The sequence below is a fragment of the Mesoplodon densirostris genome, chromosome 15 (genome assembly GCF_025265405.1).
Source record: "Mesoplodon densirostris isolate mMesDen1 chromosome 15, mMesDen1 primary haplotype, whole genome shotgun sequence".
Lineage (NCBI taxonomy): Eukaryota > Metazoa > Chordata > Mammalia > Artiodactyla > Ziphiidae > Mesoplodon > Mesoplodon densirostris.
This window is the reverse complement of record NC_082675.1, coordinates 5,554,053-5,579,297: the sequence shown is the minus strand read 5'-3', so window position 1 is coordinate 5,579,297 and position 25,245 is coordinate 5,554,053. Positions and strand designations below refer to the sequence as shown.

Genomic DNA, 25,245 nt, shown 5'->3' with positions numbered 1-25,245 from the left:
TTGGAGGAGAAAGAGTTCTCTGGGTCCAAGAACTGCTCAAGGCCCAGAAAGGGAAATGTGTGGGTACTTCTTATCTTCAGATAAAATGCCACAGAAATACAGACACAGGTGCACCCAAAGACATGTATGAGAGAATGTTCTTAGCAGCCCTAGGGTAACGGTCAACAAGCAGAACCTCGTCGGATGTCCGTGAACAGCAAAAGAGGTAAGGCAATGGAGGTGTGGTCCCACCGTGGAATACTATACAGCAAGGAAGAGGGCACCCACAACAACAGGGATGGACCTCACCAATGCAAAAATGGGTGAAAGAGGACAGAAATAGAGAAAAAGGAATATATGCTTTATGATTCCGCTCACATAAGCACCAAAGGCAAGCAAAGCTGTGCTGCCAGAAGTCAGGCCAGTGACTGGGGGGGAGGGGGTCACTCCTGTCCTCTTTCTGCATCACTTGGTGGAATTTCAAAGTGCACGTGTCAGTTGGGCATCTCTCTGTATATACGTCTATTTCAACGTAAAAGAAAAATTTTTATTTGCATAATACATACATAATTCCCTTGCACTTCTGAAGTTCTTTTGGCACATGTGCTAAGATGAGGCCGTGCAATTTTCATCCCTAGCCCTTGGCAGTGAGTGGGTGGATATGTAGTTTCTGCCTGTCCAGCACCCACTCTTTCTCCTGGAACCTATACCCCGATAAAGCCCCTCCCCTATTTTCAGCCTCCTGTCATGTGGGTGCTGGCCCCACCCACTGGAGCCAGGGGCTGAGCATGTGACGCAGTCTGGCCAATCAGCATAGGCCACCCTTGGCCACTTACTGGTTCAGAGCTGGTCATGTGATGCAAGCCAGTCCAATCAGAGCAAACTCTGGAACTTTTGCTGGAGTGAAGAGGAGCCAGTTGTCCCCTTTCTGCAGGACCCAGAGCTGGGAGGAGGTGAGCCTGGAGGCCGGAGGGGAGAGCCTTCCTGGCAACAAACCAGGCTGGAGGAAAACTGAGCTGGCACATGGCGAAAGGCAGCTTCGGACAACGGCTGAGCTCTAGAGCTAGGCCTAATGCAAAGGTCAACCCAGAAGTGCCCTTTTAGGCCTCATCAGGCTGGTGTAGCACCGGCCACTTGCCACGGCAACTGTGTAGCACACAGCCTACCAGGTCTCTGCACTGTCGGCTCACCTACGAGCAGAAACTCCTGTAAACACCAGTGAAGAAAGAAGTAAGCAAACAGGGGACAAGGGCAGGTGGGCCAGAAGAGGCCACGACAGAGGTGGGCACTCCCAGGCCCCAGCTCCAAGCCCTTCACCCACGGAGCACCTCATCCTGCCCGAACTTGGGGAACCCGTCCGACCTGATGACAGTCCTTCCCCCCAACCCTGCAGCAAACTACCCCTCGCAAATTCCCATCTCCAGCTGGAAATGTGGTTCCAACCAAACAGGCCCCAGAAGGCAAGACCTCGGAAGATAAGGAGTGGCTTCTTGTCCTACCAGCTAGGGTGTCACACCCTAGCCTTGAGCCTCAGTTCCCTCAGTGCAAGATACACCCACACATCCGTATGTTCCCATACTGTGGGAGCACCCACTACATACTGGGCCCAATTCTAGAAGCTAAGGACGGAGCCCTGCATAGAGTATTTACAATCCAATACAGGAGACAGACAATGAGTAAAATAAAAGACACACTCAGTGATTTCAGGGAGTGATGAGCACCAGGAAGACAATCAAGGGTGAAATGACAGGAGCAGCTGGGAGGTGGGGCAGGGGAGCAACTTTAGGACGGGAAGTCAGAGAGCGGGCCTCCTTGAGGAGGTGGCATCCGAACAGACCAGGAGCGGGTAAGGGAATGATTCACACAGATCTGCGGCAGCCTGGGGAACAGCTGATGCAAAGGCCCTGAGGCGGGACCAAACGAGATATTTCCTAGAAACGGGGAGAAGGTGGCGGGGCTGAAGAATATCAGTGGGGAAAGTACGGGAAGAAATGACATTAGAGACACGGGCAGAGGCCAGATCCTGACAGCACTGGGGCCTCTGTAGGGATGTGGGTCTAACGCACGGGGCGCTAGTAGACATTTCAAGCAAGGGGTTGGGTGGCAATCGAGGTTTTGAAAGGTCCCCTGGGCTGCTCGCTGGAACAGAGAGTCCAACAGAACTTTCTACGAGGATGAAAATATCCTCTTTTTTCACTGTCCGTCCCACAGGGCAATCACTAGGCACGTGTGGGTGGGGATCCTTGGAAATGTGGCCAGTGCAAGGAACGCACTGCCTTTTTTTTTTTTTTTTTTTTTTTTTTTGCTGTACGCGGGCCTCTCACTGCTGTGGCCTCTCCCATTGCGGAGCACAGGCTCCGGACGCGCAGGCTCAGCGGCCATGGCTCACGGGCCCAGCCGCTCCGCGGCATGTGGGATCTTCCCAGACCGGGGCACGAACCCGTGTCCCCTGCATCGGCAGGCGGACTCTCAACCACTGCGCCACCAGGGAAGCCCCGCACTGCCTTTTTAATTTGAGTTCATTCAAACCAATTTCAATTTATTTTATTTATTTATTTTTTGGTGGGGGTGGGTGGGTGCCACACTGTGTAGCATGCAGGATCTTAGTTCCCCGACCAGGGATCGAACCTGTGCTCCCTGCGGTGGAAACGCAGTCTTAACCACCGGCCCGCCAGGGCAGTCCCCGATTTCAATTTAAATAACCACACGAGGCCAGCGGTGACCGCACTGGACAGTCTGGGAAACGGATGGTACACAGGATGGCCACAGTGCAAGAGGAGGGCCAACTAAAGGGCCCTGGACCACGAGGCGGCGGGGGAGTGGAAGAAAGCAAGGATGCAGGAGTTAATTTGGAGGCAGGACGCACGGGGCTTGCTGGCGACCCGGATGAGGGTTGGGAGAGGGAAATCGAGCTGACATCCAAGCGTCCAAATTGAGCATGTGAGGCGGGGCCGTCTCGGGGACTGGCACACAGCTGGAAGACACTGACGATGTCAGAGAGCAGTGTGCCAGCGCCAGGGCCCACATCCAAGCCCACAACTGCACACTGCGGAACAAGATTTCACGGAACCATCAGGCTGCTGCCAGCTTCCTCCCCTCCCCAGGTGGAGTGGAAGGTCCTCCCCACGAAGCCTCCCCCTCAAGCCACCTATCAGGACCTGGGATGCAGAACGATGCCTTTCCCAAAGATGTCCGCGTCCTCATCCCCGGGACCTGTGCATAACCTGTTAGGTTACACGACAAAGGGAATTAGGTCGCACGCAGGAGGAATGAAGGCTGCTAATCCGCTAAAAATAGGGCGCAGTGGCCTAGATTATCCAGGTGGGCCTGATATAGTCTCCAGGGCGCTGAAAACTGGACAAGGGACGCAGAAGAGCTTCAGGGAAAGAGACGGGACCACAGGCGTGCGATCAAAGCCTTGTGATGTTGCCGGTTTTGCAGACAGAGGAAGGGAAACCTGAGCGCGGAATTCTAGGGGCCTCTAGAAGCTGGGAAAGGCAAGAAAACGGAGTCTCCCCGTCAACCTCCAGAAAGGAACGCAGCCTGCTGACACCTGGATCTTAGCCTGGAGAGGCCTGTGTCCGACTCCTGAACTACGGGACTGCTTAAGATCATAAACTTGAGCTGTTCTAAGCCACCAGGTTTGTGGGAATTTATTACGACAGCAACCGATATACCCAAAGCATATTTTTTTTTTCAAGTTATCTTTCTGCTGCCCTCTTTATCTCCAGCCTAATGGGATTATCAGAGGCCATGGAGTAAAGAGACAGATAAGCCCCTCATCACGGGCCGCACCCTCCCGCCCTCCCATGGGGAATGACACATACTGAACCTGCAGGTGCTGACATTCTGAATTCCCGACTCCCGGCAGGGGCAAAAGCCCTCATTGGGCGGGTAGACGGACCCGTTGGCAAATAAGGTGTTCGGAGCCACGAAGCGAAAGGTGGGGATGCCTTCGAACACCCCCTGCTCCTTGTAGATGAGCTTCATGGACCTGCGGGGACAAACGATGGAGGATGACACCCCAGAATGAGGTGGCTGGAAGTGGGTGGCCCGAGTTGAGCCACGCCCCACGGGCACGGCCGCCCCCGCCCGGGTCCCAGCAGCCGCCGTCTCTCGCCTGGGGAATTGCAATGACCTCCCTTATGGGTCTCCCTGCCTCCCCCGCCTACGCCAATCCATTCTCCGCAAGCAGACGGAGCTTTAAAACAAGGACAGCATATATCGCGACCCCACTTAACACTGCAATGGCTTCCAGTCTAATCTAGAATAAGATCTAATGTCCTCACCATGGCCCACGAGCTTGTAGAGGGTCCAGCCCCTGCCTACCTGTACTGCACCCCACAGGTGGTATTCCTCCCACATGCTCCATCCTGTCCCAGGGCCTTTGTATCTGCTGCTCCTGGAGCCTGGAATGTTCCTCCGTCTCATCCCCACATCAGACCTCAGTTCTCCACTCAGGTCACGGTGCGGTTGTTAGCTCCGTAGGCAGCAGCAACGTGGCCGACATGCTATTCTCTCTTCCTCCGCTCACCCTGCCGTATTTCTCAAAGGCACTTCTAACCTCGAACATGGTCCGTGGATCAGAACTGCTCCACCCGCGCTGTCCACGGGGGCCACTCAGCACACGTGGCCTTAGAGCCCTTGAAACAGGGCCAGTCCAAGCCAGGATGCAGCTCTACGTGTCAAATGCACTCCACATTTCTACGACTTGATACCCCCAAACAATGGAAAACAGCTCTTCAATATTTTACATCTGTTTACACATTGTGAAATGATACCATTTTGGATCTCCTGGGTCCAACAAAACATCATTAAAATTAATTTCACCTATTTCTCGCTCCTTTTCTTCAATGCGGCCACTAGAAAGTTTTAAACTGCAGATGGCACTTGAATTATATTTTTATTGGAGAGTGCTAGCCTAGACAATAGTATCACGTCAATGCTAAATTCCCTCATTTTGGTGACATGATGGGGTTATGTAAGAAAATGTCATTTTTAGAAAACACCCACTGAAGTATTTAGGCATCCAATGTACTCTCAAAGGGTCCAGGAAAAATATACAGAAGGAGAGAGAAAGAAAGAGAGAAGTGTGGGATAAGGATAAAGCAGAAGGGGCCAAAGAGAAACAACTGGGAAAGTGGGGAAGGCAATGCGGAGAAAATTGCACATTCTCACAACTTTCCTCTAGGCTGAAATTCCTAATTTTAAGAAGTGAACACACGCAGAGCAAAAGCACCTCCACTCTCTGACACTCCCCTGGGGTGCGTGGGCCTGAGTCCCCCACCAGGACATGACTCCCAGGGAACAGAGACGGGGCCCAGCTTGTCTCTGCGGGGACCCCAGTGTCTCGCACAGACAGGGCTCCATCAAGGTTTGCTGGGGAGGCAGGTGGGTCGGAGTTCACATCAGTGAGATCCCAAGCAAAGGGTTTTTCCAGAGTGGCCTGAACAGAGAAGCCGAGGACAGGGCAGCAGCCAGAGAAGAGCTCTAGGAGCCACTGTCTCTTCTCACCCCTCGGCCAGGGCCACTGCAATTGTTCAGCCCCAAGCTGGCCTCTGAGGCTGCTACTCTGGAGGCTGAAGGGGCTTCAGGAGAGGCATCCAGATGTCACAGCATCCAATGGGAAATTAGGGCAGCCAGGCAAACAGCACAGGGAGCCCCGCCCATCACTTGCCTTATTGCGCAGTCCCCTGCAATCCTGCCCATTTCCTGCCCACCACGACCTCTCTCTGGGCCTTGCAAAAGCACAAGCAATTGGCGTTTGGCTCTTCATGGTGCAACCAAAGAGAATTCAAGATGGCGCCAAAGAGAATTCAAGATGGCGCCAAAGGCCGGTGGACACACAGAGAGCCAAGCGCTTTGCAAGTTCACACCACAAGCCACTTGATTCGGCTCTGAGCAGCCACAAGGCAGATTTCCCAGGAGGCCCAGAATGTCCCACGTCAGGGCAATTACCGGCAGGCCTCGGGGCTGTAGAATTCCAGCGAGGATTCAGGAGTCATAAATGGTGCCCACATCTGCCCGGAAGTCCCATTAATCATGTTGCACTGATCGGAATGCCAGAAGTTGACCTGTAGGGATGCAAAGCCTCTTAAAGAAATGTTCTTGGGCATTTCCTACCTGACGTGGAGCTGTGACTTCACGGGCCATGTACCCTGGGGGATGTCACTACCCAATTGACAGAAGAAGCCTGTCCCCTCGGAGAGACAGCCTGGTGCAAGGTGAGCAGGCTGTGTAGACAGCCAGAGACACTGTCGACGGCAGCTCCCCACTCCCTAACCATGGATCCCTGAATGTGCAACTTTGCTGGGGACTCAGTTACTTCATCTGTAAAATGGACCTGTCACTCACATCTCCAAGGAGCACAGTGAGCAGGGGACACTGACCTCCTCACCTCTCAGAGAGGAAGGACACTTCCTGAAAACAGATCAAGTTAGAAGGTAGCCCAGTAAGGAAAATATTTAAAATAATAATGGTGGCTACCAGATCTCAAAACAGTAGTTGCCTCTGGGGAGTGAGACCTGGACAGAAAAAAAACAGACTTCTCACACTCTACCCCTCTGTCCTAGGAGAAGGTTTTTAAGCATGTGTACATTTATACATATATATATATTTTTTTGGGGGGGTCCCATGTGGGATCTCAGTTCCTCGACCAGGGATCGAACCCAGGTCCCCTGCAGTGGAAGCACAGAGTCCTAACCAACGGCTCTCCAGGGAAGTCCCTGTACATTTTTATATTGAAAAAGCAAGCCAAAGAGAAGTTCAGTAGCGCCCATTCGGAACGGTTATTAATGGCTGCAAATGGTAACCCTGCCACTCTGGGCACTGATGGGGAATAACCTGTCCCCCCGCCTCAGGTCTTTGCCACCATCACCCAGATAAGCGTTTGGCAGGTGTGAGCACCACCACTGCACAATCATTCTTGTGCATGATAACAAAAGGCCACCAGGTAAAAAAAGCAAGTTGCAAAACAATGCACATAGGATGATTTCACTCTGCTCCAAGAAGAAAAAAAAAACAAACCCACGTGCAATTCGATACAAATAGACAGGAAGAATATACCCAACGCTGATAACTCTGGGTTTCCTCTGTGACTCAGGTGGGAGTGGGGCTGGGTGTGTGAAGTCGTACAAAGTGCACTTTATATCTATTATTTTATTTTTTCATGCGAGTGTCTTCCTGTGTTTCTAGCGTAATTTTTTTTTTTTACTCAATAATCTTTTACTGCAATGGATGGTTATATCATCAGTGTAATATTTTTGAAGCATTCTTGTAAGTGAAGCATCAAAGAAACACTTCTGTTCCTAGCATACACGTAAATAATCAGTGTCTATGCCCCCCCCACACACCTGGAACAAAGAGCTAGGTTTTTGGGTTTGTTTTTTTTTCGTGTTTTTGTTTTCAGCCGCATCTTGCGGCATGTGGAACTTCCCCAACCGGGTTGAACCCGTGCCCCCTGCAGTGGAAGCCCTGAGTCTTAACCACTGGACCGCCAGGGAAGTCTTAGTTGAGCCTTAAACATAGGTAAGATCCCCAACTCTGAGAGCGTCTCCCCTGCGGATGCAACCCCCTCCTGTTTTTGTTTTGTTTTGTTTTGTTAATTGGAGCATAGTTGATTAACAATGTTGTGTTAGTTCCAGGTGTACAGCAAAGTGATTCAGTTCTACATATATGTGTATCTATTCTTTTTCAAACTCTTTTCCCATTTAGCTTATTACAGAATATTGAGCAGCATTTCCTGTGCTATACAGTAGGTCTTTGTTGGTTATCTATTTTACATATAGCAGTGTGTACATGTCAATCCCAAACCCCTGTTTTAAGAGGAAGAAGGTGTACTGGGTGGCCTGCCCTGGCAGCCCCTGCCATCCCTACCCGGCCCCTGTACAGGACGGCCGGCGCCTCTTGCCCTCACCTTGCTGACCCCGTTCCACTTGTCCACGAGATGGATCCTGCTGAAGTTTTTGACCCCCGTGAACACCGTGAAGAGCCCGGAATCAGAGTTGTTGAGCTGCAGACAACGGCAGAGAATGACACCTTTAAGCCCCAGGATGGAGACAAAGGACCCGGGGACCAGTAGTCAAGCCAGCCCGCTTAGTTACAGGCGGCTCCCTCTTCACCCGGAGGACAGGGGCCTCGTCATCTTGTTCACCGCTGCATCCCCAGCACCTGGGGGTCAAGAGGAGGAGGACTTGGGGGCTTTCTAGGAGGGACACTCCCCTGATGACAGCATCCGTCCTAGAAAGAGTCCCACCTTCCCTCCCAGACTCTAGGAGAGTCTGGTTCTCCTCCTAGGTGAATGGTAGGGTCACCCCATTACTCCCCCCAAGTTAAAATAAAGCATGGCCACGTGACCTCTTTGATCAGTGAAAACGATCAATGAGGAGAGAAGTGGTTTGTCACTTCCAGGTGGAAGCTTTAAGAGCCGGTGCATGAGAATTTCCCCGTGCTTTCTGTCGCTGCTACAGAAACCAGGGAAGTGTGTGTCCAGCTGGAGCCTCCCTCAGCCTGGGTCCCTGAGTGACAGCAAAGAGCAGAGCCCCACGGGTCACCCGCACTGGACATGGCATATAAGCCAGAGATACACTTTTGTTGTTTTAAGCCACTGAGATTTGAGGGCTGTTAAACCTGGCGTATCCTGAAGCATACAGGCACACAGGACCTGATGTTTATCAAGTACTTTCTAGACAGGCTTTGGCACCCTGAGGGTATTTCTTAGAAAAAGATTTCTAATTCAAAGCAAAAACATGCAAAGCGTACAAAGAAATGAGTGGCTGCTGGGTAAAATCTAGAAAGCACCCTTTTACCTCCGAGGACGCCATACAATGTAAGGTGTAGCACCCATTAGGAACTCAATAGGGGTCTTTTAGTGGCCGAAGAGCTACCTCGATTACTGACTGGTTAAGCCAACAGGGCCCAAGTTCAAAGCCTGCCCTGGCTTCCTAATATCTGTGTGTTCTGTCACCTGTCCATTTAGAGCTTCATGAGCCCAAACTTTAGCCGATATAAGGGGACTGTAACAGGAGCCACTATTAAATATGAGAATATTAAAAGAGCTAATGTGTAAAACTGCTGAGCACAGTGCCTGAGAGATGATAAGAACTCAAAATGCTTTATTATTATTATTGTTATTATTATTAATAAATGCTCACCCAAAAGGATACTAACACAGTAATTATAATAGACAAAGTGTATCAGAGACTGCTAGTCACTACCCAAAGTCCATTCTCCCCTTTCTCCTTCAGAACAAAACCCAAACCTTACTCAGGGCACCAACACACCAGCTAAAAGGTAACATTTTCCAGCTTGCCTTGCAGCCAAGTGTGGCCACATGACTAAGTTCTGGGCAATGGAAAGCAAGTGGAACTTGGTTTTCTCCCTCCTAACGAGGGAAACAGCTGGTACATGCTGTTTTGTCCTCAACTCCCCTGACTGCCCCTAAAACCCCCACCACTTCCTACTTCCTGCTGTTGCCTAGAATGTGGATGTGATAGCTGGTGCTCTGGCAGCCATCTTGGACCATGTGGTAACCTTGAGTACGGAAACCACACCCTCAGGAGGGCAGAGCAGCGTAGTAGAAGAATTCTAGATCCCTGAAGAGTGTGAAACCACCACAGGAACACTGAACAGTCCCTGCTGGACTGTTATTTGGGGATTTCCACTATACATACTCAAAAATAAGTTTTAACATGCTACTTAATTGGTAATAACTTTCATTTGTTTACAAGCTTACAGTTTGCTTTGACAAGAATCATGTCACTTACCTTAAACTTGCCAACTTACCCACACACCCAGAACCTGTCATCCTAGTCAAAAAGGTACTGAGCAGCTATCATGTGCCCAGAACAGAATCACGATTTCTCCCTCCCACTGCCCCCAACACCAGGTCAGCGGAGCCCCAAAAGGAGGCTGAAGCTGGAGCAACTCAGAGGGCTGGTTACAATTGGTGGTTGAGGGAGCCAAGGTCAGGGATCTGACTCTACATCAGATCATGATTCAGGATCCCAATCACTGACCCTACTAGGTTACCAGGGGTCAAGATTAAGAAAAAGCAGGCAACTCAGAGCAATGCTATAGTTGACATGTGTGACCCGCCTCCCCAGCAGCCACTCCCTTTTCTTTCAGCAACAGTCACATCATTTGAGCCTGGATCAAGCTGCATCTGAAACCACCCCTAGAGTTTTCAATTATATAAGCCAATGAATTCTCTCTTTTGCTTAAGCCAGTTTGAGTTAGATTTTCTGTAATTTACAACCCACAGCTCCTGGGCCCCTAGCCAGCTCCAAGAGCGAGCTGGTAACCGGTTCCCAGGCTGTGCCAGTGGAGGACAAGACAGAGGCCCTGAGCTTCTCACTGGGCCACACTTACCTCAGCAAATAACCCGAACTTGCCCTTGAAGGGGAACATGTTTGGGAAGTACTTATTGATGAGGTGGATGAGGGGATCCTCGTAGCCCCACATGATCTCACTGACAGTGCGGTTCATGAAGGCACGTTCACCAAGGGTGCTGAATGCCAAGGTCATGATCAGCTTCAGGCTCATGGGCCCATTCTCCATCATCATTGCTGCACTCTGCAGAGCCAGGGGACACCACGGGTTAGAGGCCAGACACAGCGGGTCTGAGCTCCCTGAACTTCAAGCCAGGCTTCAAGGCACAGCCCATCTAGAGAAATGTTCAGGCCTAGAAGGGTCCCTGCAGTGGACATGCAGGGTGTCTGGGTCATCCGGAACCATTCCGTGATCCTTTAGGAATAGGACCACCTGTGCTCTTGAGTTCAGGCCGAGTTGACTCCACCCCTAGCCCCACAGGCAGGCATGTGGCTTAGGCCTGGCCAATCAGAAACGTTCCTCTCGGGACTTCCCTGGTGGTCCAGTGGTTAAGAATCCACCTTCCAATGCAGGGGACGTGGATTCGATCCCTGGTTGGGGAACTAAGATCCCCCATGCCGCAGGGCAACTAAGCCTGTGCGCTCTGGAGCCCGCACACCACAACTAGAGAGAAGCCTGCGCACTGCAACTTAAGATCCTATGTGCCGCAACCAAGACCCAATGCAGCCAAATAAATAAATATTTAAAAAAAAAAAAAAAAACAGTAAGAAAGAAACGTTCCTCTCTATGTGTATGTAGCCCAATCACAGCCAACAAGCCCCAAGGAGCCAGTCGCCTGGGACTGTGGGGTGGAGAGGAGAAGTGCCTGTGGCTGTCCTTGAACGTGGGGTGTGCAAGGCTGTAGCCACCCTGAGGGGCAGGTCGGCCAGAGCGTGGAACCATCACAGATCCGGGCAACCTTGTTTGCACTCTGGATCAAGCCACATCTGAAACCAGACCAACTCCTGCCCTTTCAGTAACAAGAGCCCACATATGCCCTTTTTGCCTATACCAATTTAGAGCACCTTTTACTATAACCTTGTAACCAAAAGAATCTTCATGGAGACTCGACTCTACGTCCTTAGCATCTCCCTCCCAAACTCCAAGACCCCAAGCACCTGTTCTACCCAATATCTGGGTGCTTAGAACTTAGGTGATTTTATTTTCTAATTTTTGCTTTCCTCTGGAGATACTGTCTGGGCACTTGGTTTATTTTTTAAAGGCACCTCATCCAAAAGCTAATCTCCACCTGTAGAAACGGGAACAGAGCCAGCATTTCCTAAAACACAGAGGTCTGATTCCATGGGAACTCACAAGGGTCTCCTTAACATTATGATTTTCTAAAGGTAATAAATAGATGGTTTTTAAAAATCATAAAAGGATACAAAACAAAAGTCCCTCTCCAGCCCCTGACCCTCCTCTTCCTATTCTTCTCCCCCAAGGCAACCCACTGCTCTGGGGTCTTGAGTATTCCTGCAGAGAGAATCTACACCAGAAGTCAGCAAACTATGGCCCGTGGGCCAAAGCCAGCCCACGGCCTGCTTTTTGTACAGTCCAGGAGCTAAGAATGTTTTTTTCTTTTTCTTTCTTTTTTTTTTTTTTTTTTTTGCAGTACGCGTGTCTCTCACGGTTGTGGCCTCTCTCGTTGCGGAGCTCAGGCCCCGGACGCGCAGGCTCAGTGGCCATGGTTCACGGGCCCAGCCGCTCCGCAGCATGTGGGATCTTCCCGGACCGGGGCACGAACCCATGTCCCCTGCATCGGCAGGCAGACTCTCAACCACTGGGCCACCAGGGAAGCCCAAGAATGTTTTTTTATATTTTCAAATGGTTGAAAGGAAAACAAAAGAAGACTACTCTGAAAAACATGAAAATTATATGAAACTCACATTCCCGTATCCATGAAACAGTTCCATTGGAATATAGCCACACCCACTCATTTATGTTTTTGTCTTGGGCTGCTTTTGTGTTATACTTTCAGAGCTGATCAGCTGCAACAGAGAACATCTAGGCATCCAAGGCTAAAATATCTATCTGGCCTTTTACAGAAGAAGCCCACCCTGGTCTAGGCACGTAAAAGCACTTGTGTGGAAGTGGGTATGTGTGTGCAAGTATTTCTCCTTTAGAAATATTATAAGTAGGGGCCTCACACACGTGTTCTGCACCTTGCTTTTCCCCAGTTAGATTTAACTAAGAGACTGTTCCATGACACACCCTGCAGCCCTGACTCCTTTTGCTGGCTGTATACTAGTCCACTGCCCACCCGCAGTAGATTCTCACAACATAACTCCACATAACACACGTTTAGGTTGCTTCTAGACGTTTGCTCTGAAAATGTTGCTGAAATAAATATCCTTGAGAACAAACATCTTTGCCCACATGTGTTATTCTGTCAAGAGGACAAATTCCTACCTATGAAATTTCTGAGGTCAAAGGCGTGTGCAATTTACATTGAAAATCACTACCTTCCAACACCTCATACCAGTTCCATGCCTAACGACAGTATCTGTTTCCACACACGCTCCTAAGCCCTGGGCGTTATCACACAGTCTTTGCCAACCGGCTCGGTGGGAGAAAATGACTTCACTGCCAAAACATGCGTATCTCTGAGGGGGGCAGCTGCAAGGCTTTGGGCTGCATTTTCTGAGCTTCTGTTCCGTCCACCCAACGGACTTACCAGGTGCCTTCACGTCTGATCCTGAGCCCAGCCCGGGGCCAGGCCCAGAGCAAATGCTGGATGACCTTCAAGTGGGTGGACAGAGGATTGAATGGAGGGCTGAGTGCCACAGAGGGCAGACTCATAGCCCAAACTTTGCAGGTTCAAAACCCTAATCTGCTACTCACTAGCTGAGCGACCTTAGGTAAGTCACCTAACCTCTCTGTTCTTCAGTTCTCCTCCTCTACAAATGGAGAAAATAATGGTCCCTAATGACCATGGGATCGCTGACAAGTAAACAAGGTAACATGTGTACAGCCTTAAACACGAGTTCTAACACGCAGTGTTAGCAAGATGCTCATCCAGCAGGCCTAAGACTCTCTAGAAAGGCCTGCTGGCCAGGCTGGCCTTTGGCTGGTGTCTGAGATCCTGGCTTTAGGAGGGCTCTCACACCCCCTAACTAAGAGGGGCTCACTGCTCCTGGACTGTACCAACGTGGTTTATGCAGACCACCTGCTTTCCTGGAACCTGGGTCTGTGCCAGGCAGAGGGCACCTACGTGACCAGCCCCCAATAAACACCCTGGACGCTGAGTCTCTCGTGGGCGTTCCTGGTGGAGGACACCCACCTGCATTGTCACGAGTCACCGCTGAAGGAATGAAGCATGCGCCGTGTGACTCCCCTGGGAGAGGGCTCTGGAAGCCTGTATCTGGTCTCCACCCCACGTGCCCCTTCCCTCTGCTGAGTCTGTTCTGTCTCCTTCCACTCTGCCAAACCATAGCCAAGAGCAGGACCACATCTGCGGGGTCCTGTGAGCCCTCCTAGTGAGTCAGCGAACCTGGGGGTGGTCTTGGGAACCCTGACAGTCGTGGTAGGCAGTCCATCCAGCTACTACCATGGCTCTCACCTGCAGAGAGCGGACGCCCTGCCCTTAACCCCCCCCTAAACACCACAGACGACGACACGGACCCCCGTTCAGCTCCCCCCCGCCAGTACCTCCTTTTGGAGATTTTAGATTTACAGAATTGAAAAGAGGAAGACCATGACTTTGGCCAATATCCCCAAACCAGAGCCCAGGATGCGCCCAGGAAGCCCACTGGGCTTAATGTCACCGCAGGAGCCACAGGCTGTGCCCTCAAGGGACTGACTGGTGCAGGGGGCAGACAGAGAGACGGAAGGGGCGCCTCACCAAGACCAGGATGTTAGGCATGACGATATTGTCGCTCTCCAGGCCGCGGGACTTGTCAGGCTGGAACTGGAAGCTGCGGTACTCGAGGAAGGACACCGTGTCATTGTCGTTGAAGGTGATGTTGCTCTTGTGTCTGAACTCCCTGTGGGCGAGGAAGCCGGTGGGTCAGCTGCCTGGGAGCCAGAGGCCCTCGGATGTCTGCACCGAGCTTGTCCGCCTCCCCTGCATCTGTCCTCCCGCCGCCTGCCCACTGCAGGACACGGCACCAAAGCCTCTGTAACCAAATCCCAACACACACCCCTCCCCCTGGCCAAGCCGCCGCTGTCCCTCATCAGTCTCTTCCCGGGCTTCCCTGCTCCTCCAGGGTAGGCGGGGAGGATGGTGGTTAGGAATATGCACTCTGAAGACAGAGGGTGGGGACTTGAATCCTGTCTCCATCATTGACTACCCCAGCCTCAGTCGTCCCACCTATAAAATGGGAGTAATGGGACTTTCCTGACGGTACAGTGGTTAAGACTCTGCACTTCCGTTGCAGGGGGCACGGGTTCAATCCCCGGTCGGGAACTAAGACCCCACATGCCGCAGGGCGAGGCCAAAAATAAAATAAAATAAAATGGGAGTAATAACAAAACCTACTTCATTAGGTCCCTACTTGTGAGGATTAAGTGAGTTAATGCACATCAAGCAATTAAAATGGTTGTCAGATGCAAAGAAAACATTACAAATCAGCTGCAAATTTCACTGCTGTTATGCTGTCATTATTCTCTCTTGTTCTGCAAACTGTTCTCCACAGAGCATCCAGAAGAATCTTTGGAGAGGGGAAATCAGATCACGTCATCCTCTCGCCCACTACCCTCCTTTGCACACAGGATAAAATCAAGCTCCTACTGTGGCCTCTGGGGTCCTCACCATCTGACTCCATCCCGTTCTCGGGCTTCCTCTCTCCCACTATTCCCCTCACTCCTAACACACCAGCATTTACGCTGCTTGGTTTTACCTTACTTGTCCACTTGTTTATTCCCTCCCCGCTCGCTCCCCATCGGAATGTCAGCTCTGTGAGGCAGGGGCTTTTGTCTGCCTTTGACAGTGAACTGGGGGACTTCCCTGGGGGTCCAGCGGCTAAGACTCCGCACCCCCAATGCAGGGGGCCTGGGTTCGATCCCTGGTCTGGGAACTAGATCCCACATGCATGCCACAACTAAGAGTTTGAATGCCACAACTAAAGAGCCCACCTGCCGCAACTAGGACCTAGCGCAGCCAAATAAATAAATAAATAAATGTTTAATAAAACAAAACAAAAAACAGTGAACTGGCATAGTGCTTGGCACACAGGAGGCACTCAATAAACACTTACGGAACGAAGGAATAAATAGGAACTTTGGCAAACCAGACTCAGCTCTGATATAGAAGCTTTTCATGGGTGAGCTAAGCCAGGATCACAGTTTCCTGAAGGCACAACAGGCAGAACAAGAAATCGGGCCTCCTATTCCAACAGGCCTCCCTGCCTCTTGGAAGACTGCTCGGGCCAATCCAAGGAGCTCAGTAGCCACTGGAGATATGCACTCTCCCAAAGAAAACGATCAAACAAAGAGGTTGTAGCAGCAGTGGTCAGAATGGAACGGAGCAGGACCCCAACATACCCTTTCCATGTCCCCCATTTTTTGTTTGTAGGAAATAGGCTTCACTCAGCTTCCTTGACCTCCCCTGAGTTCCAAAGGGTAGATTCAAACAGTTGCTAATCAGGGGAGGGAGGGGATGCAGAGACAAAGGAGGAGCAGTCAGGAGACAATAGTGCCGCCTTGGGGCAGGGTCCTGGTTCCCCCTCAAGGGATACACAGAACAATATCTTTGAGTTCCTCTGTAGGAACTAAGACCCCCACCCAGGTGGAGGATGGTAACTTCAGGCTGAGCTCAAGGTTCCTGATGCACTGTCCTCTAACCTCACCACCAGCTAATCAGAAGAAAGTTTTGCACACAGTGGGAGGTGATGAAGGCTCTGACCCGCTCCCCAAATGATTTCCCTTTAAAAACTTCCATGGTCAAGCAGAATCTTTGGAACTGGTTTTTGGACATGAGTCTGCCTTCTCCCCAGGTTGCCGGCCTCCTGAATAAAGCAACCTTTCCTTTCCAACCAACACTTGCCTCTTTTTTTTTTTACTTTTTGGCCGCACCTCACGGCATATAGGATCTTAGTTCCCCAACCAGGGGAACTGTGCCCCCTTCAGTGGAAGCTCAGAGTCTTAGCCACTGGACCGCCAGGAAAGTCCCAACACTTGCCTTCTGAGCAGCGAGCAGCTGAACTCAGGTAACAATACTATGTTAACAGCTAATGTTTACTGAGCACTTACTACATGCCAGGCACTGTGCTGGGCTTTCCGTTAACCATCTTATCCAATCCTCATAACCACCCACAGTGCGTACTGTCATCCCCATTTTACAGAGCGGGAAACTGAGGCACAGGGAAGGAAAGGCCTGTGCCCATGGTCAGAGAGCTGCTGAGTGGCAAAGCCAGGCAGTCACACTCCAAGTCTCAAGCACTAGAGCACCAGATTGGGAGAAGCAGATTGACCTTGAACAAGCCCCACTGCTGCGAGGGGCCTGTTTTCTCATCTGTAAAATGGGGTGATGACCTGAGTGCCAGCCCAGCCCCCTCCATCCTCACCTGTACACATAGGGTCCACGCTCCCGCACCTGCGGCTTCTGGCCTTGGAGGATCTCCTTGGGGTTGATGACATCAAAAAAGTAGACAGAGAGGTAGAAGGGGACGGGGATCTCCTTCCACATGTTGAAGGACAGGCTGCTGGGGTCGATGCGCACATTCTGTGGGGGATGAGACAAACAGGTCCGTGAGCAGGAGGGCCAGGGCCCCCGCCCACCTACCCACCCAGCTCCAAAACAGCTGCCCGGTGCCAGCCTGTGCTGCAGACTCCACAGGCACATCAGGGAAGGGGCTCCCTTGAGGGGGGTGCTCTGGGAGCAGGAGGAGGTGGGAATGCTGCTCTGGAGTTGACATAATTAATGTTAATAGGTAATATTATTTTTACGTGGTATTCTTTTTTATAAATTTATTTTATTTTTTATTTATTTTACTTTTGGCTGCGTTGGGTCTTTGTTGCTGCGTGTGGGCTTTCTCTAGTTGCGGCGAGTGGGGGCTACTGTTCATTGTGGTGCGCGGGCTTCTCATTGCGGTGGCTTCTCTTGTTGCAGAGCACAGGTTCTAGGCACGTGAGCTTCAGTAGTTGTGGCGCACGGGCTTAGTTGCTCCGTGGCATGTGGGATCCTCCTGGACCAGAGATCAAACCCGTATCCCCTGCATTGGCAGGCGGATTCTTAACCACTGCGCCACCAGGGAAGCCCCTATGTGTTATTTTTAAAATGTGTTTTCGTAACGGCAGCCTGACTGGGGGACCAGGAGGTGGCTGCTGCTTGACCACAGCACTTGGCACCCAGCGGAAAGTGGGCCAAATGCGTCATTCATTCATTCACTCATTCATTCAACACACATTTTTAAAAAGCTTTAGTATAATTGATTTATAATGTTCCAGGTGTACAGCAAAATATTCAATTTTACATATATATATATTCTTTTTCAGATTCTTTACTATTATAGGTAAGATATTGAATATAGTTCCTCGTGCTATACAGTAGGTCCTTCTTGTTTACCTACTTTATATATAGTAGTGTGTATCTGTTAATCCCAAATTCCTAATTTAGCCCTCCCCATCCCACTTCCCCCTTTGGTGACCATAAGTTTGTTTTCTATGTCTGTCAACACACATTTATTGAGCACTTACTACAAGTCAGGCCCTTTTCTAAGAGCTGGGGATAGGAGAGCGAACAAGACAGACCCAGATCTCCAATGTCGTGTGGCTCTTATTCCAGTAAGGGAAAGGTCTTCAATAATTAGGGTAAAGTCCATGCTATGTGACAGGGCTTAGTGAAAACACGGCAGGGACAGGGAAGAAGACTGCAATTTTAAACAGAGGAGTGAGGCAGGTGAAATGTAAGGAAAAACAAAAGACCAAAACTAAACCAAAATTAAAAACTAAGGGCACTGAGGGGAACACGTGTATTTGGTGGTGGTGGGTAAGTCCATGAAGAAGCCACAGCCCGTGCAAAGGCCCCGAGGCAGGGAGGAGCTGAGACCGAGCATTCAGGAACAGCAAGGAGGCCAGCATGGCCAGAGCAGAGTCTATGAGGGGGAGAGCAGAAGGAGATGAGAACAGAAGCAGTCTTCCATGAAAAGCCAGCAAGGCAGAAATTTATATAAACTATAAATCTCCAGATCTATAAAGCTTGGCCAAAATTTGATTTCCTTAAATGGCGGAAGATAACGGGTCTGAAGCTCACTCGGAGAGTCTGTCAGATACACTGGCCTCTAATCCCTGCTTCGCTCCTCAGCTCTGAGCTCCCTGCCCCAGTGACACAGGAGGTACCCCCAGTGCCACCCAACCCCTCCCCCACCCAGCCTGACCCAGTCCATCAGATAGACGCTCAATGTTGCAAAGCTAGATGTCTGGGCAGCTTGCGTCACCCTCACCCTTTCTTTGAACGTGGTCTTCCAGGACAAGGACAGCCACCCCCACTGTCCCCAAACAGACTGTCCCAGAACCAATGGGCAGCAGCCCCAGAGGAGGCAGAAGACTGGAGCTGGAGGTCAGGCTCGGCCCCAGGTCCCCAACCGGCAGGCTCTGGGAAGGAGCAGATTGGAGGGAGTCTGACCTGAGGGCCCTTCGAGCAAGTTAGTCGGCCCTGAACCTCAGTTTTCCCATCTGTACAATGGGGCCAGTGACTCTATAGCCTCAGCTGTGCCTCATTTGACCTACGTGGCATTTAAATGAAGAAAAGTTGAACTCATTGCCAAGAACAAAAAACTGGGAGATTGAACATAAAATCTGGACTTCAGGGTTCTCTTGAAAATATCCAGAGATCAGAGACTTGCCTTCAGGTGTAACAATCCTTTATTGATAAACACGTCTTCCTACCAGCTACGGGAGTCACAAGGATCATTTTTATAACCCGAGCATCCAGTACCTGCAAATAAAGGTGACTAGTAAACATGGTTCGTACAAAGCAACAAAAAAGGGTATTTCCCTGCTGGAGAGGGTGTGGAGAAAAGAGAACCCTCCTACACTGTTGGTGGGAATGTAAATTGGTGCAGCCACTATGAAGAACAGTATGGAGGTTCCTCAAAAAACTAAAAATAGAACTACCATATGGTCCAGCAATCCCACCCTTGGGTATGTATCCAGAGAAAACTCTAATTCGAAAAGATACATGCACCTCAGTGTTCACTGCAGCACTATTTACAATAGCCAGGTCATGGAAGCAACCTAAATGTCCATCGACAGATGAATGGATAAAGAAGATGTGGTACACATATACAGTGGAATATTACTCAGCCATAAAAAAGAATAAAATCATGCCATTTGCAGCAACATGGATGGATCTAGAGATTACTATACTAAGTGAAGTAAGTCAGACAGAGAAAGACAAATATCATACATATCACTTGTATGTGGAGTCTGAAAAAAATGATACAAATGAACTTATTTACAAAACAGAAACAGACTCACAGACACAGAAAACAAATTTACGGTTACCAAAGGGAAATTAGGAGGTTGGGATTAACATATAGACACTACTATATATAAATCACTTAGTTGTACACCTGAAACTAACACAACAGTGTAAATCAACTATACGCCAATATAAAACTAAAAAAAGAAAAACACGAGCATTTCCCAAGCAGGCCTGTGTGTCAGGTGCTTGTTCTAGACTCTTAGCTGCATTGTCACTTCCCTGACTAGCACCACGATCCTTCGAGGCAGCCACTATTATTATTATGATGATTATAATTATTATTACTATTATTATTATTGGTTTCCTTTGTCAGTTTTAATGAAGACGTAAGTGAGGGAGTTCGGTGCAGGGTGCAGGAGGGTCCACTCTGACAGGTGACTGCTGACCTCTTCAGTGCGAGGGAAAAGGCCACAAGACCCTGGTGGGGGCCAGCCCTGAGCGCGCCTCTCCCAAGTTTAAGGCAGGGAGGGGGAAGCCAGCATCCGGGCCTCCCAGCCCCCAGCTCTGGAGCTGCAGAGCCCAGTGAGGGCACATCCTGGGGCCGGCCAGGAGAAGGGGAGGAGGAATGGAGTGGCAGTCCCCGTGTACAGCTGTAGGCAGGGCCCGTCCCCAGCTCAGTCCTGACACATACAACCAAGAGGGCAATTCGCGTGAGCATGGAGGTGGGGAGGACATGGTGGACGGAAGGGGTCACCCCCCCCAAAACAAAGGCAGCATCTGCAACTTCCCTCCAGGCCCCTGAGTTCCCCGGGGCTTGGGTTTTTCCAGCTCCTCCCATGTTGTGAGCTGCCATAAATCCAGATGTTTCTATGGCATCTCCCAATTGTTTCAATGGCAGCAACTTATTTTTCAAAATCAAACCCTGGTGGCGCAGTGGTTGAGAATCCGCCTGCCAATGCAGGGGACACGGGTTCGAGCCCTGGTCTGGGAGGATCCCATATCCGCCGAGCAACTAGGCTCGTGAGCCACAACTACTGAGCCTGCGCGTCTGGAGCTTGTGCTCCACAACAAGAGAGGCCGCGACAGTGAGAGGCCCGCGCACCGCGATGAAGACTGGCCCCCGCTTGCCACAACTAGAGAAAGCCCTCGCACAGAAACGAAGACCCAACGCAGCCAAAAAATAAAAATAAATTAAAAAATAAAAAATTTTTAAAATGTGCAGTTCCATCACATTAAAAAAAAAAAACAAACACACCCAGGAGGCAGGTCACACATCTTCAGGCCACGGCTGGACCGCCGGGATGCCCCTTTGCCACCCCTGCCGGAGCACCTCACCTGCACCATCTCCCGGAGGGGGTGACCTCTCCATGGTACGGCGGGGGCGGGACTGGGGCCTGGGAGGCTGGGTAGCTCTCCCCCTCCCCACTGGCCCACAGCAGGTCCCACCCCAGAGGCCATTCCCCCCCACCCCCGCCGCTCCCTCCCACCAGCCACAGGCTTGGAGAGTGGAATCCAAACGTCAGCCTGGAGGCTGCTCTGGGGGTTGCAGGCGGGGGTGGGGGGGTTTGTTAGTCCTGCAGGATGGAAATTTTTAACCCAAAGCAACAAAGACAGGCCCACGGGGAGGAGCGACAGATGGGCGGTGCCATCATGCTCTCTCTCCATCCCCCATCCACAGAACAGGTACACCCGGGGCTAGTAGGTAGGGGGCCCGCCTGTCCTGGCTTCAGTCAGCGCACTCGGCCAGGAGAAAACGCGACATCAATCCAGCTTCCTTCTTTTGACGTGTTTGGGATAAAATGTAACAGGGAAGAGCCAAATCGGACTCCATGTTGGATCTGTTTCTTTTACTTTAAACTTTGCTTTCCGCTGCTTGTGTTCACTTAAAGGACTCTGTCTATACAGAACGGCCTGCCTCGGGGAACCCGGTCCCCCTGCCTGAATGTTAAACCAAAGTGCCTTTGTTCAGGGAAGCATCCTGACCCTGTCCACCTGGGGATGGCTGCAAGAAAGAAGAAATGAACACGTCCCCTCCCCGAGGCTGGCCATTCCAGGGGATATTCGCAAAACGTATGGGCTTTTTACTTTACTTCCTCATCTCCTCCCCCTCTCTGTGCTATAAAAGAAACTAGCATCCAAACCCTGTAAGATGGTGACTTTGAGACATTAGTCGGCTGTCTTCTCCGTCTGCTGGCTTTACGAATGAACAGTCGTATAGACAATGGACTCGAGGACACGGGGAGGGGGAAGGGTAAGCTGGGACGAAGTGAGAGAGCGGCATGGACATATATACACTACCAAACGTAAAACAGATAGCTAGTGGGAAGCAGCCGCAGAGCACAGGGAGATCAGCTCGGTGCTTTGTGACCACCTAGAGGGGTGGGATAGGGACGGTGGGAAGGGGACGCAAGAGGGAGGAGATATGGGGACATATGTATATGCATAGCTGATTCACTTTGTTATAAAGCAGAAACTAACACAACATTTAAAGCAATTATACTCCAATAAAAATGTTTAAAAAAAAAATTCGTATTGCCTGCCTCAGCACCTCGTCTCTGATTTATTGGCCTGGCATGCGGCAAGCAGAGCGAGCTTGGACTCGGTAGCAAAAATATATAACATGAGATCTACCCTCTTAGCAAATATTGAAATATACAACGCAGTATTGCTAACTCTTATTCATCATGCATAACTACTATTACTACTACTAGCAATAATAACAAACATAAATAAAGAGCTTGGGAGGAAACTTTCGGAGGTGATGGACGTCTTGATCGTGGTGATGGTTTCACAGGTGTATACTTCTCTCCAAACTCATCGAGTTGCATAATTATATACATATAGTTTTTTCAAATGTCAACGATACCTCAATAAAGTGGTTTAAAATAAAAAAAAGTTTCCAGTTCCTGCCTCCCTCCCCCAGCCCTGTTTCTTGGCAAAGGAACCTTGACCCGGACAAGGCTTTTTTGGAATTCCGGAATCCCTCTGTGCTTTCCTTATCTCCTGGCCTGCCCACCCGGTTCAGGGATAAATCAGCGCCAAACCAATGAGTCACCAGATGAAGCCATGTGTCTCTCCCTCCAACAGAAGGGGTTTTGGGGCCCTGGGGTCCCACCCCTGTTCATTGGGCAATCTCCTGTGACCCAGCTCTGCCTTCTGGGATAAGTCACTGATCCTCTCTGCACCTCAGTTCCCTCATCCATAAAATGGGTATAATGATAGCGTCCAAAATAAGTGGGTATGTAGAGGTAAAGTGCTTAGAACAGGGTACAGTAGAGCCTGGGGACCCAGAAGATCAGCCATGCAGTTACCTGGCACGAAGTGACCAGCCCTTCCTCCTCCCCCTGTCACTGCCCCATCTCCAGTGGGGGTTGGACTTTGCACTGCTTGCGATCCACAGGATAACTTTGTTTCGGTCACAACAGGACCAGAGGCATCAGGACCAGGCAGCTGATTAGATAACAGTGCACAGGCCAAGCTCAGGGCCTTTTGACTAACAACTGATTCTATCCCTGCCCCCTCCCCTAAGGTCAAAGATCACAGCCCGAAAACAAAGGCTGAGAGAGAAGGCCAAGGTGATCCCTCGTTGGAGCCACTCCCTTTTATCCAACCAGGCTCATTCCGGACAGTCAGGAGGGCTGCCTGGAAGAGAGGGCATGTGAGCTGGGGATTGAACAAAGGAGTTGGGCTTTGCCAGGGAAGGAAGATGGGGAGGGCGGTCCTGGCAGGGGCCCAGCCTCTGCAAAGGCTAGGAAGCCTTTAAGAGCATGACTTACCTAAATGTCCGTCAATCACAAATATGTTTTTTTGAGTTTTTTTTTTTTTTTTTTGCAGTATGCGGGCCTCTCACTCTTGCGGCCTCTCCCGTTGTGGAGCACAGGCTTCGGACACGCAGGCTCAGTGGCCATGGCTCACAGGCCCAGCCACTCCGTGGCATGTGGGATCTTCCCGGACCAGGACACGAACCCGTGTCCCCTGCATCGGCAGGCAGACTCTCAACCACTGCGCCACCAGGGAAGCCCACAAATTTGTTTTTAAAACAACTCAAACATCCACAATGGATAAACCAACTGCTGTGCATCCATACAATAGAATAAATGTTCGGTAATAAAAAGGAGCCAACTGCTGATAAATGCGACATGGATGAACCCCAAAAGCCTATGTTAGGGACTTCCTTGGCGGTCCAGTGATTAAGACTCTGAGCTGCCAATGCAGGGGGCACAGGTTCGATCCCTGGTCGGGGAACTAAGATCCCGCATGCCACACGGCAAGGCTAAAAAAAAAAAAAACAAAATTAGACAAGAAAGCCTATGTTAAATTGAAAGAGCCAGATACAAAAAGCTACATACTATATGATTTCACTTATATGACATTGTGGAAAAGGAAAAACTCTAGGGACAGAAACCAGATCAGTGGTTGCCAGGGGCTCGGGGGAGGGAGGAAGCTGACTGCAAAAGGGCACCAGGAAGCTATTTGGGGTGATGAAAACGTCCCATCCCTTGATTTTGGTGAGATGCATACATTTGATAAAGCTCATCAAACTGCACTTAAAAAGGATGAATGTTATGGATGAACCTTGAAAACACGACACTAGGATTTTCTGACAGTTTTATTGAGATCTTATTCAGATACCACACAATGTATCCATTTAAAGTGTGCGACTCAATGGTTTCTAGTCTATTCTCAGAGTTGCGCAGCCATCACCACCGTCTAATTTCAGAACATTTCATCACCCGAAACAGAACCTCGTTAGCACTCAATTCTCTCCCCCAGTCCCTGGCAACCACCAGTCTGCTTTCTGTCTCTACGGATTTGCCTTTTCTCCGATAAAGAGAATCATACAAGTCTTCAAATGTGTCCATAATTCTCTATTTCTTAAAAACAAGCAGACACAAAAAGCACATATGTCTTCTTTCACTCAGCAAAATGTTATCGAGGTCCTGATCACTCATCCTTTTTATGTGTAGTTTGTTGAGCTTTAATCCAATGTATATACCTCACCAGCGTGCCAACTAAAATCAGAAGAAGGGACATTTTCATCAAGCCTTTTTTAAAAGGGGGTATATGAGCACATCTATGTTCACAGCAGCATTATCTACAATAGCCAACAGGTGGAAGCAACCCAAGTGTCCATCGATGGATGAGTGGATAAATGCAATGTGGTGTATCCAATGTTATTCAGCCTTTAAAAAGAAGGAAATTCTGCGCTTCCCTGGTGGCACAGTGGTTGAGAGTCCGCCTGCCAATGCAGAGGACACGGGTTCGTGCCCCGGTCCGGGAAGATCCCACATGCCGTGGAGCGGCTGGGCCCGTGAGCCATGGCCGCTGAGCCTGCGCGTCTGGAGCCTGTGCTCCGCAACGGGAGAGGCCACAACAGTGAGAGGCCCGCGTACCGCAAAAAAAAAAAAAGAAGAAGGAAATTCTGACACAGGCTATATACCATGGATGAACTTTGAAAACATTACTAAGTGAAATAAGCCAGTTGCAAAAGGACACACACTGTATGATTCCATTTACGTGCAGTGCCTAGAATA

The 25,245-nt window shown here is 50.2% G+C and overlaps 1 protein-coding gene across 2 annotated transcripts in view; it reads right to left on the bottom strand.

Annotated features, from left to right (window-relative positions):
- SCARB1 (scavenger receptor class B member 1) overlaps positions 1–25,245 on the bottom strand; it is an 80,456-nt gene that overhangs the window by 20,029 nt on the left and 35,182 nt on the right. For both annotated transcript variants that reach the window (XM_060119376.1, XM_060119375.1), the window contains exons 2-7: positions 16,851–17,008; positions 14,189–14,330; positions 10,348–10,551; positions 7,895–7,990; positions 5,938–6,053; positions 3,807–3,973 (exon numbers count right to left, since the gene is read on the bottom strand). In XM_060119376.1, the coding sequence (XP_059975359.1) occupies positions 3,807–3,973; positions 5,938–6,053; positions 7,895–7,990; positions 10,348–10,551; positions 14,189–14,330; positions 16,851–17,008 (883 nt within the window). The remainder of the gene's footprint in view (positions 1–3,806; positions 3,974–5,937; positions 6,054–7,894; positions 7,991–10,347; positions 10,552–14,188; positions 14,331–16,850; positions 17,009–25,245) is intronic.